We start from the raw sequence: 19,656 nt of genomic DNA on the forward strand, positions 1-19,656 counted from the left end.
CCCAATGGGTTTTTATGCTCAAGCAGGGAATTGAACCCTGATCTCCACAGTCATAGTCCAACACTCAAACCATTATACCATGCTGGCTCTTTAGCTTGCCTTAGGTTTGCCATTACAGTCCACCCTTGCCTTACGCGGGGATCTGTTCTGGACCCTGCCACATAAGGCGAATTCCGCCTATGCTTGAGCCCCATTGAAAACAATGGGGCTCGTGTGCGGTGTGGCGGCGCACAGAGCGCCATGGGCGTGCGTGCCCATTCATTTGAATGGGACGCGTCACTCCTTGCAACCTGCGCGCACCCTGCAGCTTGAGCACATACGCTCAAGACTGCATAAAGCGTGCCCACGTATAACGCGGGTGCACTGTAGTTGGAAATACTTGAAAAGAACACAACAACAAGCACAAATGGGATGGAGGTAACCGGCAATGACTGTCCCCCAATTTAGCCAGCAGAATTGCTCTTGTAAATCAAAAGCCTTCTGTTACTGGATAGAGCACTTCCATATACAGGAACCTTTTGCAAGATACTACCAAATATTTCTGTAGCAAGAAAAATACTTTGATTTACACAGGCTGCATCACAGCAGACATCATCTCAGAAGAGGCTTTTGTCATTTGTATAACACAGCATGACTCTTTTATGATATTACTTGTTGCCTGCAATATTTTTATAAGCACTTGTATTATATAAACAGCATTTATCTAGCTAACTGGGGCAACGTTTAGTCAACTGTATTTTTAATTGAATAGCCCAACCCATTCATCTCTGAAAGTCTAATTAAAAAATATTGAATTATGGTCAACCCTATATATCCACAGAGTTTTTATCCATGGAATCAAGCATCCATGGCTTGAAAATATTCCAAAAAGATATAAATTCCAAATAGCAAACCTTAATTTTGCTATTTTATATGAAGTACATCATTTCACTGTCATCAATTTTAATGGGACTTAAGCATCCACGGATTTTGGTATCCACGAGCAGATAACACTATACAATACTGGGCTTGATGCCATTTATACTTTTATATCCTTGTACAATATCCAGGTCACACATAGCAATTAGTATTCTTTTTTTCAGTTAAATTATTCCCTCTTTATTGAGCAAATTTCTCCAGAAGCAAATTGAAATCAGTGTTAGAGACGAATTTCCCTGTTGCAGCAATATAACAAAATTAAATGAGACCTGAGAACTACAAACTTATCAACCATTCTTTTCAAGGCCAAGAGCTATACCATTTTGTACAGCGTCAGAATACAGAATCAGTAAGGACATAATACAGTACTGGATGGCTGCTTTTCCACAACAAAATGGGGGTAAAATCAGAAACACTTTTATAACACTTGTCTGAAAACTGCAACACAAACATCAAGGAAAGAGACAATGAATTAGAAGTCAGCAAAAAATATATATATTGTATATATATATGTGCACTAATAGCTAGAGAAGCAATATAAATTTCACATCTCAGCTGGAAATTATAATCCCATTGCCACCATCATTGCCAACACAGCTTTTTTATTTTAAATCCACAAGTTTAGGTTTTTGTTGTTTCCTTTTTGCATAAAAAATAGATAGTACACTGATAGCTTCATTTGCTGGCTAAAAACATTTTTAGTTGATATTCCTTTAAAGGTGCTTCACAGTGTTTTCCTTGGAAGTAGGACAAATTGGTTTTACAAATACATAAGAATGGTCTTTAGGACAGGCTGTAAATGATACAAGAATAAGGATATGATGCAGTAACCATTAGCAGTGCCATCACTTACATGCTTGCAGTGAAGTAGTTGAAGGGCATGCCAATTCTAGAATACAGAGAAATTTAAATAATGGAAGTTTACCTAAAGGTTATCTCACTAAATCCAGAGTGTATTAATTATTTTTTCAAGTCACTTTTTAAAAAGTCTTTCTAATTTTGTAACAAAACTAGAGTCATTCCACGAGAGACAGATTCAGTGGTTGTAAATGCATATATAATTCCCCACCCCTACTTTATAAGACTCACACATCCAAAGTCCTTGGCTTTATGCCTGTACTCGAAAATTTAATCACTGTGGATAATGATCCATCTGCAATGCAAAACTGGACCAGAAACTTGTTACTGCATAAAAGAGAAGCCTCCCCTTTGGACTTGTCGTAAAAGGCTGTTGTACTCTCTCATTCTCAGTACAATGATCTCATGTGCATTTCAGTGCAAGAGAACTTAGCCTGTCCAAGAAAAACCCCTTCATATCAAGAAAATAAAATAAAAGAAAGGAAAGGAAACAACATTGGAAACTTGCAGTGGAGAAATTGGAAACAAATGAACCCAGCCATCAAAGGATCTGAAGACCTCACTAGCTACATTAGCTAAAATATTAGTTATTCAAGTAAAATTTAAAGGACAACAGGATTTAGCTGTGTGGTGGGGGAACAACCTGTTGCTACTGATAGTAAATCTGTTCACTCGGAATACTGCCTAGCAATGTGCTTGCTCATAACAACAGACAGAACAACAAACAAGCAACATATGAAGCGATACAAATCCAATAACATAAATTAGAGCCATGGTTTTACACACTTTCATCCATGGGGAACTTTTCTATCTCAATTTGTGTTGTATCCAGTGCAACATGATTACCCAGGGTGCACAACTCATTCAGAAGAACACAGGCTAGGCCTATAGGGACACCCTACAGTCCCAATTGGGAATATCCCCTAGAAAACAGCCAGTGTTCACCTGTAGCTCCACAATTGCAGGGAAGATCAGTAGGCAGGCTTTCTCTCTTGAAGAAAATATTGCCCCCCTTTAATAGCATTTCTCACTGTAGAGTAGGGTTTTCCTCAAATACGCTGAAGCCCACTTTATTAAACAAAGGAGTACCATTTCCAAAGTGGCATTTTACCCTGTCGTGACTGAAAAGCAAGAAACTGCAATCTATTTCTCTTATATGTAAATAAGGTATGAATATATTTCATTGTTTTTCCCCAAGGCCTGATCCTTTGGTGCACCATACTAGCATGTGCTAACCACTGAATCAGGATGCATTACACAGTGATCTTGTAATGGCAGAAAGTTTCAGCACAGTTGCAGCAGATGAAGACCTGTTTCTAGGGTCAATAGCTCATTTTGTCCCAACTAAAGCAGACCAAATGAATCAGTGTAACTTGGTAAATAAGCACTTATATAAACTCTATTAATTCTGTGGGTCTGCTTTCATTAGGATTGCTGTTAATTGCCCTCAAGTCAACCTCAACTCATGGCAAGCCCATGGATGAGACTTCTCCAAGACTCCCTGTCCTCCACTGTTCTGCTAAATTCCTGCAGGATCAGGCCATAGTCACTCTGACTGAGTCCCATCATCTGGTATGTGGTCTCCCTGTCCTACTACTCTCTACCTTTCTTAGCATTATTGTCTTTTCTAAATGAGTCATGCCATCTTGTAATGTGGCCAAAGTATGGCAGCCTCAATTTAGCCATCCTGGATTCCAAGCGAGTTTAGCATCGATCTGTTCTAGAACACTAATAATCCATTAGGATTACCAAATAGATTTAAACCAGGAGTCAGAATTGTGTGGTCATCCAGATTAGAGATGTGAACAGTACTTGTCAATATTCACATTCTTAATGATAAGAGTGTCTTGACACTCAAGAAAGCTGGCTGAAGAAGACAATCTGTGAAATTATTCACATTTCAAGGCTTTGTTGCAGAAAATTCATTACGATGGAAAATACAAATAGTTTTCTTGTGCAGAAAATATATATATTTACTGTGCATAAGTATTGGGCTTTGCACAGAAAATACATGCAGGAAGAGTAAATGTGCTTCTTCTGTACAGGACATTGTGTATTTATGTAAATTTCATAAATCTTAGAGAAATCACATGAATACATGGATTCTTGTGCAAAAAAAAAAAAACCCATGTAGTTTTCCTGCATGTTTTCTGTGGAGGAAACAAGACCTATCTTTCATGCAGGAATCAATGTGTTTGGTGCAAAAATACATACTTTCTGTACAAAATTACATATTTGCAGCAAAACCATGGGTAGTTTTTTGTGGTTTTTTTGGGCTATGTGGCCATGTTCTATAAGAGTTTATTCCTGACGTTTCGCCAGCATCTGTGACTGGCATCCTCTTGCCAGCCACAGATACTGGTGAAACGTCAGGAATATACTCTTATAGAACATGGCCACATAGCCCGAAAAACCCACAAAAAACTATGGATGCTGGCCATGAAAGCCTTTGACTTCACAAAACCATGGGTATTTTGTGGAAATGAAACAAAATCTCAATGCATAAACAGTATGCAAAAATTGCACAGAACAACTCATATTCTCACAGAGAAGGGAGAAAATTGATGAAAATACTCAATCTTGTATTTGCGAAGTGGAGATTTGCATTCCTATTTGAGATGTTGGACTGCAACTCCCAGCACTCCTTGTTATGGGCTGTACTGACTAGAAAAGCTGGAGTTGCAATCTAGCAACATCTGGATGACTGCAGAAACCCCATCCCAATTTAGGCCTAGACAAGGAACAGCCTTCATATCTCACTTATCTGGACTGCTAGAAAGCATCTCATCACATAGTCATCTACCTTGATAAAACTAAAAAGACTGACCATAATAACTGTTTATAATGAAGCACCAACTAGCAGGCTGGCACAGAATATTCTTATGACTAGATCAGCACTCAAGCTGACTGACACATTCACCAACTACAAATGGGATAAAACAGATGGATAAGGTTTTGCCTACAGTTGTTCAAAATACAGAGGAAACACACTGGAAGCAAATGTGTGTTGTTTTTTTGCTGCCAATGTTGCCTCAAGTGGAAACAAATATGCAATAACATGTTAGTTTCCTCATTTGATTGCTGTTATCTTTCTACCCCTTCTTGTAAAATACAGCTGGATTTAGAACTAGCTTCTGCTCATTCTAAGTTCAGTTTAACAAATAAGCAATAGATTATTGATTTTAAAAACATATAAAGCTATGTTTATATTTTTGCAGTGCAAAAAGGTGCCATTGTAATAGTTTAATTCATGTCTTTGAAGCAGTTTCGTATCAGGCCTAGCTTCCTCATTTTTCTTTTAGATACAGTATATACTCAGTGGTGACTTTGTTTGCTGTTCAATGTATAAAATCACAGTTCTTATTAGACTTTTCCAAAGGAAGAACATCACACTCACGCACGCACACACGCACACACATATACATAATTATAATGTGTGAACACTGTACACTAAATATTTCTTTTCAACAGCATGATAGGCATCGGGTTTATGCAGCAGGTTTGAATAATTTGCAGGGTCTGAAATCCAAGGGATGCCACATAAGCAACATCAGCCACAAGACGGGTTGACTGCACCTTCCCACAAGGTAAACTTTATTGTGTAATTTCAATTAGTAGTTAGTATTTCACAATTTATACTGCTGAACACACCTTAATTCCAATTCACACAAAATGACTGCTTGGTGACCAACTTTCTGAACACCAGCACTTTTCAAAGGAAAAGGAAAAAGGACCGCTTTCAACCTGTCTTTCTTTATTGCCTATATATTTGATAACAACGCTTTTGAATTCAATGTACTTCTAAAACACTGTTTTCTGTGACGAATCCAACTTTTAGGCTTTTGTTCCTTTAAAATTCTCTCTATTATTTTTAGACTTCCCCCCAGGGGAGAGGGGTGAAAACACATCATGCTTCCTTGCTGAAGAGAAGCCAGATAGGAGCCTCAGGACTTCACTGCACTCTCTCTGTGAAATTCTCTGGGAAAACTCCTCGACACTGGTCAAGCTCTTTGTGCTGAAGCCAGTCAGTTTCTTTCACACCCATCAGCCAGCCTTCATCCTGCCAAAGTGAAAGATGGAAGAAGAGAAAGAGTATTTTGGATTCTGTTCTATTTCCACAGTTTTGAATGATGACTGTACTTCTCTTGCATATAGCTATGCTATAAGCTAATTGTTAGAGATTGTACATTTTAACACTTCCGATTAACAACTATGGATGTCCCCCAAAACACACTCACACACTCCTGTGTTCTTCACTAGTCAGTTAAAAACAGCGCTCCATGCATTCATGAAAGATAATGTCATAATAAACTTACTTATTCTTAAGGGGTTCTGCCACTTTTTAGTTATCTTGGGTAAATTATGTTTCCTGCTCTTCAGTTTTATGTTATTTTAGCCAGTCTTGCTAGCCATTTGACCAGCTAAAGGCTATCTGAAGATGAAATGATCTGGAAGCACGTGTTTAGGATTTTGGTATTGTAATCCAATGCCCATAAGTCTCTTCAGTCCAAATACTTTTGCTAAATGTACTTGTGGATTGTAACCTGACCATCTTCTATTCTGTGTGCAACATGAACATACTAATATAGATCTGTACACCCATAGATCAGAACAAAGTGTTTCACCTTGACTGAAAGCAAAATTATATTGTGCCTAGGTTCTTGACTGCATTCCTGCAAGAGAACAAAATTAAACTTCTCTTTTTTTTCAGCAGACTAGTGGATGTTTGAATCCCAAGTCTGGATACTAGTAAGCTGTGCTTTGGAAAAAAGGAAAGAGATGTGACAAACAGATATGTTGAGGGTAGTCTGATGGTACTTATGGATGATGCCACAGAGGAGAATGAAAAATGCTGAATGGAGGAGAATTTTTTTTAACAGAAAGTCCGTCTTATATACAAAGCATACATGGAAGCTCCACCCAAGTTGTTCAGAAGAGATCTATCACTATTCATTATTTGTAAAGATCTTCAGTGTTACCAAACTATTCCAGAGCTTGGAGCACTGTCTAATATTTGTTGTAACAATACCACTATTGTGATTGGTTCCAACCCCCCAGCCTACAAGCACATCATCCAGAGGTGTTGTAAGGTCTATTTAGACCCAAGAGTCATTCTAACTGCTTTTGAGCGTGGACTGCAATAGACAAGAGGAGGAAGGCAGTCCTTGGAGAACAATTTACCCAGCTACATGGGTAGTATTATGTGGGAGATATGGATTTTGTTTAAAATAGAAATACAGTCTAAATTAAAGGCCATTTAAGAGTAACACTGGTTAAAAATATATTCAAAATTCCATATTTTTTTTCATTTTATGATGGTTTGCCTTTATGTTGTTTTTAAAAAAGCAATGAAGATACTTCCTCTGTCTCTTTGAACACAGCACCATCTACTGGAGAGCTTATTTATGCCATCAGAAAACTATTCCTGGCATGTAAAGCAGCTGTTACATCACTAAGGCTTTGATACATAAATATAATAGCCACAGAGCCTCATCTCTGTTTCCTCTTATGTATGAAGAAAATCAAGTCAACATGGGTAGTGAGAAGATTCAGAGGCTTTTTAGGCCTCAAATGGCCTCATAAATAGTAATTGTTTGCATAGTTCATGATGTCAACCTCAGGTATGACAGCAAATGTGTATGCCATGCTCCAAAATTCTAACGAGAACCAAAGGTTTTTCCTTGCGCTTTCCTTCTATTGCATTTGCTGGAGTGAAACTAATGCTTTCAGATTATCATGTGGCTTATTTTAATTTATCTTGTGCCTAAGGAAAACTGATCACACTCATCTCCTCTGCACACTTAATTATCTCCCCATTGAGCCAAGGACCAAACAGATTGTTATTTGGAAGGCTAGGGCTTTTTTCTATGTATCATCATACCCATTGTTAGGTTAAACTGAAGCTTTATCACAGAAATGGCAAAGCAAAATGGACATCAGAACCCAAGTTTTCTTGGTCCAGGTCCAAGAAGAATAACCTGACAATGAGTATGGTTTGCAGTAAAATCCTAGTCTTCTAAATAACAATCTGTTGAATCTTCTTTGAATTGGATTGCCTAGAAACTCTCTTGTTTCTGTGCCTCAATGGAGGATAACTGTATGTGTTCTCTATTACTATACCACACAGGTTAAAAAACAAGCAAGAGACCGATGTGATCTCCATACCTGCTCCTCGGGGTTGTCAAATGGAATCACCAGAACAACATCCCCAGCCTTCAGCTGCAGCTCGTCGCTATCAGTAGCAGCATAGTCATGCATAGCTTGTACCTGCAAAGGGATAACAACTCCAGTGAAGAGTAGGAAACTCGTTGGAGATTTTGCTACATATCACAAACAAGGGCTGTTTCACTTTAACAGAGCTCTACCTCACTGATGCAACAAACAAATGTGTAAATTGTTATCAGGAGACTATTCCACTTCTCCTTGTCCTGTAAAGCATTTGAACTGGGAAAGTCTGTGGTAGAACCTTTGCAGGCCCAGTTGGTGAGGACTCAGGAGACAGCCTTCTCTGTATCTGCTCCCAGTTGACTCATTCCCTGCTTTCTTTCCACCAACAGGTGAAAACATTTTTATTTAGGCAGGTTTTTGAATTGTGAATTTGATGGAACTGTAGTCTCTATAGAATCATAGAATAATTGAGTTGGAAGAGACCACAAATGTCATCCAGTCCAACCCCCTACCATGCAGGAAATCCAAATCAAAGCATCCCCAACAGATGGCCATCCAGCCTCTGTTTCAAGACCTCCAAGGAAGGAGGCTCCACTATACTCCGAGGGAGTGTGTTCCATTGTCAAACAGCCCTTACTGTCAAGAAGTTTCTCCTAATGTTGAGCTGGAATCTCTTTTCCTGTACCTTGCAGCCATTGCTCCGGGTCCTAGTCTCTGGAGCAGCAGAAAACAAGCTTGCTCCCTCCTCAATATGACATCCCTTCAAATATTTAAACAGGACTATCATATCACCTCTTAACCTTCTCTTCTCCAGGCTGAACATCCCAAGTTCCTTAAGTCATTCCTTATAGGGCATGGTTTCCAGACCCTTCACCATTTTAGTCGCTCTCCTTTGGACACGCTCCAGTTTCTCAATGTCCTTTTTAAATTGTGGTGCCCAGAACTGGACACAATATTCCAGGTGGGGCCTGACCAGAGCAGAATATAGTGGCACTATTACTTCTCTTGATCTAGACACTGTACTTTTATTGATGCAGCCTAAAATTGCATTGGCATTTTTAGCTACATCGCACTGTTGACTCATGTTCAACTTGTGGTCTACTTGGACTCCCAGATCCCTTTCACACGTAGTATCATTCAGCCAGGTGTCGCCCATCCTATATATTATAAAGTACTTTAACTGTTTTCTAGCATGCTTTTAATAACAGTAGTATTTCATTCCTTTTTAACTTTTGTATATTAGTGTTTTATTTGTACAGTGCGTCCTTCCCTTATGCAGGGGATCCATTCCGGACCCCCCCCCCCCCCCCCCCCGCGCAAGAGAAAAATGCGTATGCTCGAGCCCCAGTAGGGCGCGTGCCATAGGCACACACCCCATTACTACTTGCTGGCGTATTAAGGCTTCTTCTGGTGCGGACTTCTAGCATATGCTGGAAGCCGTGTAAGAGGCGCCCATGTATAATGCTGGCACACTGTACTGTGTAAATCTCTGTAAGCTGTATTGAATCCCTTTTGGGAGAAAGTCAGGATATAAATTTAATTAATTAATTTTAAAGGTTGATTATCAATAAAATTAAGCAAAAAGCGGAGACTCAAATGATTATTTTGCTGGTTAGTTGAACATGTTTATTAGAAAAACATGCATCTGAAGCAGTGAATGACTTACAGGGAATCTAATCTCATATCTATTGTGCTGAAATATTTAGCTGGTATTCTGAAGACAAGATTGGGAATGGATAAAATTGGGGAAGACAGGCCCAGAGAGTAGGGTTTGCATATTTTCTTTCAGGATTATCTATATTTCCCTTTATAATGCAAAACTTGGTCTCAAGTACACAAATCTGCTTTCAGACGAATCTCATGACCCCACATGCATGGCTTCAAACATGCCCTTTTATGAGTTATTTTTTCTTTCTCCCATTTACAATCCAGTACAGTATCAAAAAGAAGATTGGCCATCTGTAATATGGGGAAAGAATAGCAACACATCCAGCACTCCAAAGAGCAATCTTGTTGTAAGGAATGGGCAGAATATTTTAAAATATTTGAAAAATAGTAAATAAACACACAAAAAACCCCAAATTTTTCTGATGTCACAGACCCCTGTTGAGAAAAGTCCTGGAGTGACAGGAATCTTCACTGGTCAGGTTTTAGTCTGCACAAAATTCTTATATGGTTGTTTTCTGCATAAAAAAAGCCTTTTTCCACTTAGAGAAATAGCATTTTCTGTGTAGAAAATCATATTTCTAATATTTCTACCCAGAAATATTTTTTTGCACAGGAAACCCTGTCTCCTGCACAGAATATTCTGTTGAATTCTGGAAAATCAGTATGCAAAGGGATCTTCTCACACCTTTGAAACTAACTGAAAGAAAGAAGCTTGTAGCTTGAGCTTTTGTACACTTGAGCCTATTTCCTCAGATGCATAGAATGGGGTGGAGAGTCAAGAGACAGACCTATATAAACTGGTTGTGTGTGAGAATGTCAATTGAAATTCAAAATGTTGTGGGTATGGTGATGAGGTGGCAAGTTCAGTTTTAATGATGGTCATTGGGGGACTAGGCAGCAGGAAGGATGCTTCCTAAAGCCAAGGAGAGCAGATAACCATAAGAATGATTATTGGAATGGAGTGTGAGAAACAGAGAGATGTGATTAACTGGTCAAGATGATGGGGGTCATGATAATGTGGCTTAGATAGTCTTGAAATGTGTGTAGTGTGCCTGAAAACTATTATCTGTGTTTAAGCCACTGCTCATGGGCTATAGTCCGTAGATACATTCCTATTCTGCTATTTCTCTTTCCAATCTTCCTTTGTAGTTCTTTTGTTCAAGGACTGGTGTTCTGAAGTCTGAAATGGAATGCCCAAGAAGACTGAAGTGTTGAAGAATATTCTGTAATTTGGCACCTATTTTGCAGAAAAATTGCATATAAATACAGTGGTTCCTTCCATTATGGACCCCCCCCCCCCGTGTAAGGGAAATTCCACATATGCTTGAGCCTCCATTAAAGCCAATGGGGCTTGTGCTCACAGCGGCACACGCACGCCAATGGCGCACACCCCATTACTCTTTCCAGGGCGCGGCACCACTTCCAGCATATGCAGGTGCACTGTAATTTGCATAGAAAACAGCCTTTTCTGTACAGAAAACATTTTTTGTGCTGAAAACAAGGGGTTCAGCTGTTTCAGATCTAACCTAACCAAAAGGGATGATATGGTTAAAGGGGTGGAGGTAGTGGGATCCTTAGGAGGAAGTGATCATGTTCTCCTGGAGTTTGTTATATAGTGGAAAGGGAAAGCCAAGCTTGGTTAGACACACATTCTAGACTTTAGGAAAGTTGATTTCAATAAACTTAGGGAAATACCGGGTGCAGTCCCATGGCCAGGAACACTAAAAAAAGAAAGGAGTTCAGAAAGAATGGGAGTTCCTTGAAAGGGAGATACTGAAGGCATAACTTCAAACAGTTCTAATAAGGAGGAAAATGGGTGGTTTCTCAAGAATCCAGGATGGATGACTAAAGAACTTTCAACTGAGCTAATTTTAAAAGGAAAATGTATAAAACATGGAAAAGGGCAGGAGATTATCAAAGAGGAATTCAAACAAATAGCTAGCAAGTGTTGGGGGAAAGTCAGAAAAGTTAAAGGGCAGGCTTGCTAGAGAGATTAAGAACAACAGAAAGGGCTTTCTTGGTTATGTCCATAGCAAAAGAGGAAAGAAATATTAGGGCTATTGCATGAAGATGGCAAAATGCTAACAGAGGACAGAGAAAGGGCAGAACTACTCAACACGTTGCCTCAGTCTTCTCACAAAAGGAAAATGGTGCTCAGGCTGAGAACAATGAATAAGACAATGCAGTAGGGGAAATGTAGCACAGAATAAGTAGAGAGGTACCAGTAGTACAGGAATACCTGGTCAATCACAATAAATTCAACGCATCATTGCCAGATGAACTATATCCAAGGGTATTAAAAGAGTTGGCAAATGTAATTTGAGAGCCACTGCCAATAATATGAGCCCTGGTGGCGCAGTGGTTAAATGCCTGTACTGCAGCCATTCACTCAAAACCACAAGGTTGCGAGTTCAAGACCAGCACAAGGGCCCAAGCTCAACTCAGGCTTGCATCCTTCCGAGGTCACTAAAATGAGTACCCAGACTGTTGGGGGCCAATTAGCTTACTTGCTAATTAGCTTACTTGCTGTTCACCGCTATGATCTTTGGAATAGCGGTATATAAATAAAACAAATTAATTATTATTAATTCCTGAAGAACAGGAGAGGTCTCAGCAGACTGGAAGAGGACAAGTGTTGTCTCTATTTTCAACAAGGTAAAAAGAGGACTCAGACAATTACTTCCCAGTCAGCCTGACATCAATATCAGGAAGGTTTCTAGAACAGATCATTATATAAATGGTCTATAAGAACTTATAAAGAATTCCATAATTATTAAAAGTCAATATGGAATTCTCAATAACAAGTCATATTACCACCTTGGTAGAGAATGATGTGGATGTCGCATATCTTGATTGCAGTAAGGTCTTCAACAAAGTTCCCCATGATAGCCTTACAAACAAGCTAGTAAAAGGTGGGTTAGACAATGCTACTGTTTGGTGGATTTGTAATTGGTTAACCAACCAAACCCAAAGGGTCCTCAGCAATGGCTCCCTTTCATTCTGGAGAGAAGTGAACAGTGGGATGTCACAGAATTCTTCCCTGGGTGTCCCAGAGTTCTTCCCCGCTTCCTCGCCTCTTCTTATGTTTTCTTACAGCTGGCTGTTATTCAACATCTTCATCAACGAATTGGATGAAGGAATAAAGGACATGCTTATCACATTTGCAAATGACACCAAACTAGGAGGGTAGCTAATATTGCAAAGAGCAAGGGATCCCAGAGAATCAAAATTCAAAGGTCCAAGGTCCAAATAATCCAGGGGTTGCTAATATTGCAGAGAGCAAAGGATCCCAGAGGATCAAAATTCAAAGATCTAAAACATACTACAGAAATAATCCAGTTTCAGACTGCTTTAACTGCCCTGGCTCAGTGCTAGGGAATCCTGGAAAGTACAGTTTATTGTGGCACTATAGCTCTCTGACAGAGAAGGCTAAATATCTCACAAAATTAAAATTCCCAGAATTAAGGACCAAAATGACCTTAATAGATTAGAAAGCTGGACCAAATCTAACAAAATAAATTTCAAAAGGGAGAAATGCAAGATACCACACCTAGGCAGGAAAAAAAAATGAAATGTACATATATAAGATCGGGGACACCTGGTTTGCCAATAGTACCTCTGATAAGGATCTAGACTCCTAGTAGACCACAAGTTAGACATGAGTCAACAATGTGATGCAGCAGCTAAAAAAGACAATAAAATTCTAGGCTGCATTAAGAGAATTATAGTGGCTAGATTGTGGGAAGTTACAGTGCAACTCTATTGTGCTTTTGACAGGCCTCACCTGGAATACTGTGTCCATTTCTGGACCCCACAATTTTAAAAGGGTGTTGACAAGGTGGAGCATGTACAGAGGAGAGCAACTCAACTGGTAAAAGGTCTGGAAACTATGACCTATGAGGAGAGAATTAGGGAGCTGGGTATATTTAGCCTGGAAAAGAGATGATTAAGAGGTAATATGATAGCCCTGTTTAAATATTTGAAAGGAAGTCATACTAAAGATGGAGCAAGTTTGTGTTCTGCAGCTCCAGAGAACAGAACCGAGAGCAATGGGTTGAAACTACTGGAAAAGAGATTCCATCTCAACATTTGAAGAACCTCCAGACAGTAAGAACTAGTTGACAGTGGCATAGGCTGCCTTGGAGTGTGGCAGAGTTTCCTTCTTTGAAGATTTTAAAACAGGGGCTGGATGGCCATCTGTTGGGGGTCCTTTGATTGTGTATTCTTGCATGGCAAGAGATTTGACTGGGTGGCCCTTGTAGTCTCTTCCAATTCTGTAACTCAATGCCTTCAGTTTTACTGGGATAACATTCTTGATTTTTAATGCAATGCATCCTTGGGTCCCTGTTTGGCTAGGATGAATGTATTTAGAAGAGTCCTGACCAAACACACTTACCTTAAAAAGGAAACCTGGTGGCATGTCAGCTCTCTCGGAGGGAGCTCCACTCTCCACAGTTCCATTGACAGTGGCTGGGAAAGTCTCCACAACTACAGCAGGCAGAGAGCTCTAAGGAAAGAAGAGAAAGGAGACCAAAAAGCAGGGCTGCATTTTTTTAAATAAAGGGTCTTGTTTGAGGTCTTGCTTGAGAAAATAAATTGAGAGGCCCACTATACAGCTGCATTCATTCACCCCAAGCATACTAGCCAAACATCCTTAATTTTAAAAATTCAGGTGCCAGGGCTTTAACTTCTTTTTCCTCCATGCCATTGAGGTTATGACTTATGGCCAAGAATAACTACTGATGTAAGGGAAATGATTACAAGAATGGATTTTTTTTTTAAAGGAAAGCACATAAGGTGGTAAATATTAGTAGGATATCAGGGTGTATAAAGATTAATGGGGGGAAAAAAGAGGCTCTGCCACAAGGGTGTAAAGAGGGATAGGTTAAAAACAGATAGAAGTCTCCCCTCCTTCAACTATAATTGGTTGTCATGTTCCTCTTGGATGCTGCTAACCTCTGCATTCTTGGCATTCTCCTTCACAGAAGCTAAAAACTCCCTTCAAACTTGCAAGGGCAACAAATGACTTGTCTCTGGCCAGATCTTTCAGCTTACATTGTGGGTTCAGTACTGTTTCAAAACCACAGCCTTCATAACTTGCCTGGAGGGATCTGTCACAGCAGACATAGACTGCTGGGCCACACATACTGTGAAAGAGCTAGGGTGATAAATGGGAACTGAAGAGATCAGTGGAGATACCATCCTTCCAAATTCACTCTGACTGCACTGCTACTGCTGTGTGCTTGGCTGTTTGTGTCAAGACAAAGGTTTCCTTCCTTGTGGAAGGCCATATATGGATAATCAATGAACCTTGTTCCATAATCCCAAGCAAGCAAGGCAAGTCCCTCTACCAGGGATACTCTTCATGTAGCATGACATGAACAGCTAAAGCTAGGATACTCCAACTCCACCCAGCTCACATCTGACTGTGTGACAAGAGTAAAGAGCAATTGAGCTAGGATGCCAGCCTAGGCCAGCATGAGAAGAGATTGAAACCCCATCCCTTCTCCCTTGCCTGCGGTCTTACTGAGGCAGATCCTGAGTCAGTTTCGGTTTTAGTTGCTTCAGCTCCAGCTGCTGCTTCTTTGCCAGCTGCCTCAGCACCAGCAGGAGTGGCTTCTGTGGACTGCAACACAAAAGCCAGTTAAACTCCTTGAATCCCCCAACATACCTGGGAGAGCATCTGTTGAGAATGACTGCATTTTTACAACTCATCTGAACTGTGAGTTGCTGCCCACTGTAGAAATAATGCAGTTGGACAATTTTTAAATGCTGTAGCTCCAGCCTATGGAATCCTGGAATTAGTAGTTTTACAGGGTCTTTAGGCTTCGCTGCCAAAGAGTGCTGGTGCCTCAAAAACTACAGATCCGAGGTTTCTGTAGGATGGAGCCATAGTAAAGTGGTGTCAACTGCATTATTTCTACAATGTGGATACATCCAAAGGCTCATCACAGTACCCCTGTGTTAGGTATTCATGACTGTCTTGTGTAGGTTAAGCCCATCTGCCTCTGAAGTATTTTTATACATGAGGTTTAGAGAAGCTGAGGCTTTTCTGCACGAGTCTTCTCCTGCCCTATTTGTTTGGACCTGGGTACATATGGAAGTGAAAGGAGAGGCAAGGTTGTTATAATGCAAACAGTTCCAACTAGTGAAGTTTTATAATATATATATTTGCATTACTAAGACACTGGGGAGAAAAGAACTATTTGAATATCTCACATCTGAAAATATGCTTGGTTGTTTTTGTTTTTCATTTTGTCCCTTTCCACTGCTGGCCCTGTCCTTCAAACATGGGGCAGGAGAATGCCCAAAAGTTGTTACACTTTTACAGGGTCTGTTCATTTTGCATAATATCTGCTTGTAGACAAATAATGTGTTAAAAATTCCATTTTGACTTGAATAAAATATTGAAATAGGGCTGACAGACAAACTCCTGCTGAGAAGACAGAGAAAGGAAATAAAGATACAATGAACTTTGTTATTGTGCATAAATGTCCTTACAATAAACAGAACCTGTCTTTAAGGCAAAGGATAACCAACTGATGCATAAACCTGGAGTTCACAGTTCTAACAAAACAACAAAAAAGGAGGTAGCCAGATATCAAAATGGAGTAAACCCTGCTGATCAATTATACTACAAAAGCATGAGCAGAATTGATGGCAGATGGTGAAAATTATGAATTGGCTCCCTCACCCACTGGAAATAATATGTATGCTGTTGAAGGCTGCCACCACTTGGCCACTAGGGGAAAAGCTAGCAAGAATCCATTCAGTCTGGTGTTTCTTCACAGTCAACTAGGGATTTTACCAAGGCTGAAGAACTACTTTCACCCCAATGGCCAAATCCAGTTTCAATACAGTTCTTGGTGGAACGTATTCCAGTGGGCAGAAACAACATCAAAAGAGTGAGACCAAAAATCCAGTATACATTTGGCCCTCCATTTTCACAGGGGATCCATTTGGGGGGGCCCACACACCCCCGTGCATGAGGCCTGGGCACGTGCGCTATTGAAATTAGCGGAGGTCGCCCTTCATATTCAAGGTCCCAGATCTCAGATCTGTGAGTTAGGAGGGGTGATTGTATTTTTAGCTTAAAGTTTCTACTGACAGCAACTGGGAAATGTATTGTAATCTTTTATGAATTAGGAGGGGGGGGGGGAATGAAACAACTAGGAAACAATTACTTGATGCTGTCATGATGGTGGAGACATGGCCAGAGAGCCAAATAGGGACTCCATGAGGATCAGACTCAGTCCCCTGGGTTCACCACCTTTGCTTCATTGTATTTGAAATTTTAGCAGCATTTTATTACAGTTCTAGACAAGAAAGACTGATAATATGATAATGGATCCTATTGAAAAGGGAGGCAGAAGCACAATTAGCAAGTGGTACTTCAAGGCACAAATAAGGAAACTGTGGCCCTTCAGATATTATTGAACTCCAACTCCCATCAGCTCTAGCCAGCATGAACAATTATCAAGATCTCAGTATCTAGAGGTCATAGCCTCCCAACTCCTGCACTAAGACAAACCTGGTACTGTCCTGGAAGAGGTTAAAAAGTACCTCATATGACAACTGAACTACGGAATGAACCATATTTCTCCTTTTATAATGGCCTACCCCAGTGATTCCCAACCCTGGGACCCTAGATACGGTTGTCCTACAGCTTCCCTGACTATTGGCCAATGGCATCTGGAAGTAGAGATCCAACAACATCTGGGGGCCAAGATTATGAACAACCATTCTAGTCCATTTAGTAACAAGATGCAAACAGCACAGAAGATTCAAAACCCAATTTCATGTGTGCTTCTTCAGAGATCTGTCTCACTGTGTCAGGTTACAATACGCATCAGACTGCATTCTTATTGTCATATATAATGCCTGTTATGTGGAGAAAGCAGGCAGAAATTTCCAGATGTCTTACAAAAACAGCAAATGCATTCTTGTGACTCTCATTCCATCTATCAATCTCCTTCTTGCCCACAGCCCAGAGTAGCTGCAGGTTTTGAATAGCTGAACCCTAGGGTGATTTCTCTCAGCATCAACATTGTAAAACCTGACCAATGATCACTAATGTCAGCAGCATGTACTGACCTCAGAACAGATTGGAAAACTGCATTTGATTGCTCTCATCCCAAGTTGCTGAAGTGGCGATCAAGTACAATGGCTGATCTGTGCTGAGTTTAATAAGTACCTGGTTTTATATAACTTTCAGCACTGGGAGATTATGGGAAACTGTCAGACTGAGTTAATGAAAAACTAAAACTAGTACAGCCTTATGATGAAACCCCTGTAAGCAGGTTCAGGGGAACATTCTGCTTAATATCGTTTGGCCGCACTTTCACCACTGGGGTTTATTCATGAAATTCAGTTTTCAGTGTTCACATACCAGATTTTTTTTTTTTAAAAAAAATATTTTCTCTGAAGGAAGTCAGACTTACAAATCATCTTTTAATCTTCCTATCTTTTGTGTCTCAGCTATGAACAGGCCCCCAGATAAGACCCAGAGATTCTGCCATCCCAACCTTCTTCTGGCCTTCCCTTTTCATGTTCCAAGATTCCCCAGATTCTTTCTGATGCTCAGTATTTATTATAACTGAGCATATTTAAATCTCTATAGTTTAATAGTAGTTTATAAAAATTAACCAGAAGTGTTTTGGCTATTCAATAATGTATTTACAAGAATTACACCTCCCTTACATTTCCCTTAATTGTGATGTCTATTTTTATTAGACTTAAGCTATCCCAGTTTAAAACTGGAGTTCTGTATAATGGTGGGATAAAAATTAACTAGATGCATAGACACAGAATAGATAAAACTCATGTCTATGGGTCTGTCTCTTCAGAGGTATTTTACCTTAACTACAACTGAAACACAACCATTACAATTTTTCCTCAAAAATTGCATAATGCTTTGAGAACTATACCTCAAGGTATGCCATTTAAAATCTGATCACACTCAGGAAAGGCCTTTAAAAATTCATTTTAATTTACATCCATGGCTGACGTGTCTTGTTCTGGTCACAACTAAAAAGTTCAGCTCCTTAACCTAATTCTTCCTCCTTTTCTATATTGTGTACCATAACTATGTGCCATGGTAATTACCTTCACTTAAAAAACTGGCACTTTTAAAAGCTTAATTTGGCTCTTACAATAATTACCTATAGGAAAAAATCACAGGCTTGAACCTGGAGGACCTGAGCAGAGAGGTTGAGAATAGGGGGTCTTCAAGATGTGTGATTCATAGGATCACATAGGTTGAGGTCAACTCAAAGGCAATTAACAACAACAGCAGCAGCAGCAACATGAAACTATTAGCGAAACTGATATTTCTGTGATCTTGTCATTCTCTCTGGAGACCACTGAGTGAACTGTGAAGGAAAGTTGAACAGGTGCTCACAGCTAACAGAATTTACTCCCAGACTCAATGTGAATGGTCTTCTCTGTGTCAGTGGGGCAAGAGAAATCCATTCTGGGTGTTAATCTGGATTTCAATAGCACTTTGAAGGTGCTAAACTCTATTCCCAAAGTAGATTCAGCACCTTGGACAGTATCTTTAAGGCACAAAGTAAAACCCAGAGCAGTTTCAACATCCTGCCAATGTAGAAATTACCAGTTGCTTCTATCAGACTTCTTTAATGTCATCATAGGAAGCTGCCAGGTCTATCTCCCCAGCATGCTGATTATCTTTCTTTGTATCTGTTTTAGTGGCTTTAAGAACATGCCACTTACCACCATGAATTTCTGCTTTGGCAAGTTTGAAGTGTTGGCTATAATGATAATTTAAGCATATCTGAATGGTACATGATACAGGACAGTTATCCTGCTGCAAGAGGAGACAAATAGGAGGCATTTCAAAATATCAAACTGTTAACTTTGATATATGCTCTGGAGCTCAATGTTCATAACAAGAGCCCTGAAGGAGCAGAACCAAGGAACTTCTCATCCAACATCCTGCTTTACACAGTTACCAACCAGCAGCAGAACAGAAGATTCCTGGTTCTAGCCCCAGTTTCTACTGGCATGAGAAGTGTTTGTGAGAAG

At 39.9% G+C, this 19,656-nt stretch overlaps 1 protein-coding gene across 11 annotated transcripts in view; it reads right to left on the minus strand.

Moving 5' to 3' along the window:
* Positions 1-5,342: 5,342 nt before the first annotated feature.
* Positions 5,343-19,656, minus strand: part of BIN1 (bridging integrator 1) — a 157,070-nt gene continuing 142,756 nt past the window's right edge. For 10 of the 11 annotated variants that reach the window (XM_042452084.1, XM_042452073.1, XM_042452099.1 and 7 more), the window contains 4 exons: positions 15,140-15,238; positions 14,009-14,119; positions 7,942-8,043; positions 5,343-5,836 (listed from right to left, as the gene is read on the minus strand). In XM_042452084.1, the coding sequence (XP_042308018.1) occupies positions 5,729-5,836; positions 7,942-8,043; positions 14,009-14,119; positions 15,140-15,238 (420 nt within the window). In that variant the 3' untranslated portion in view covers positions 5,343-5,728. The remainder of the gene's footprint in view (positions 5,837-7,941; positions 8,044-14,008; positions 14,120-15,139; positions 15,239-19,656) is intronic. The other variant, XM_042452144.1, reaches the window with a different exon arrangement.

The sequence above is a fragment of the Sceloporus undulatus genome, chromosome 1, assembly GCF_019175285.1.
Source record: "Sceloporus undulatus isolate JIND9_A2432 ecotype Alabama chromosome 1, SceUnd_v1.1, whole genome shotgun sequence".
Lineage (NCBI taxonomy): Eukaryota > Metazoa > Chordata > Lepidosauria > Squamata > Phrynosomatidae > Sceloporus > Sceloporus undulatus.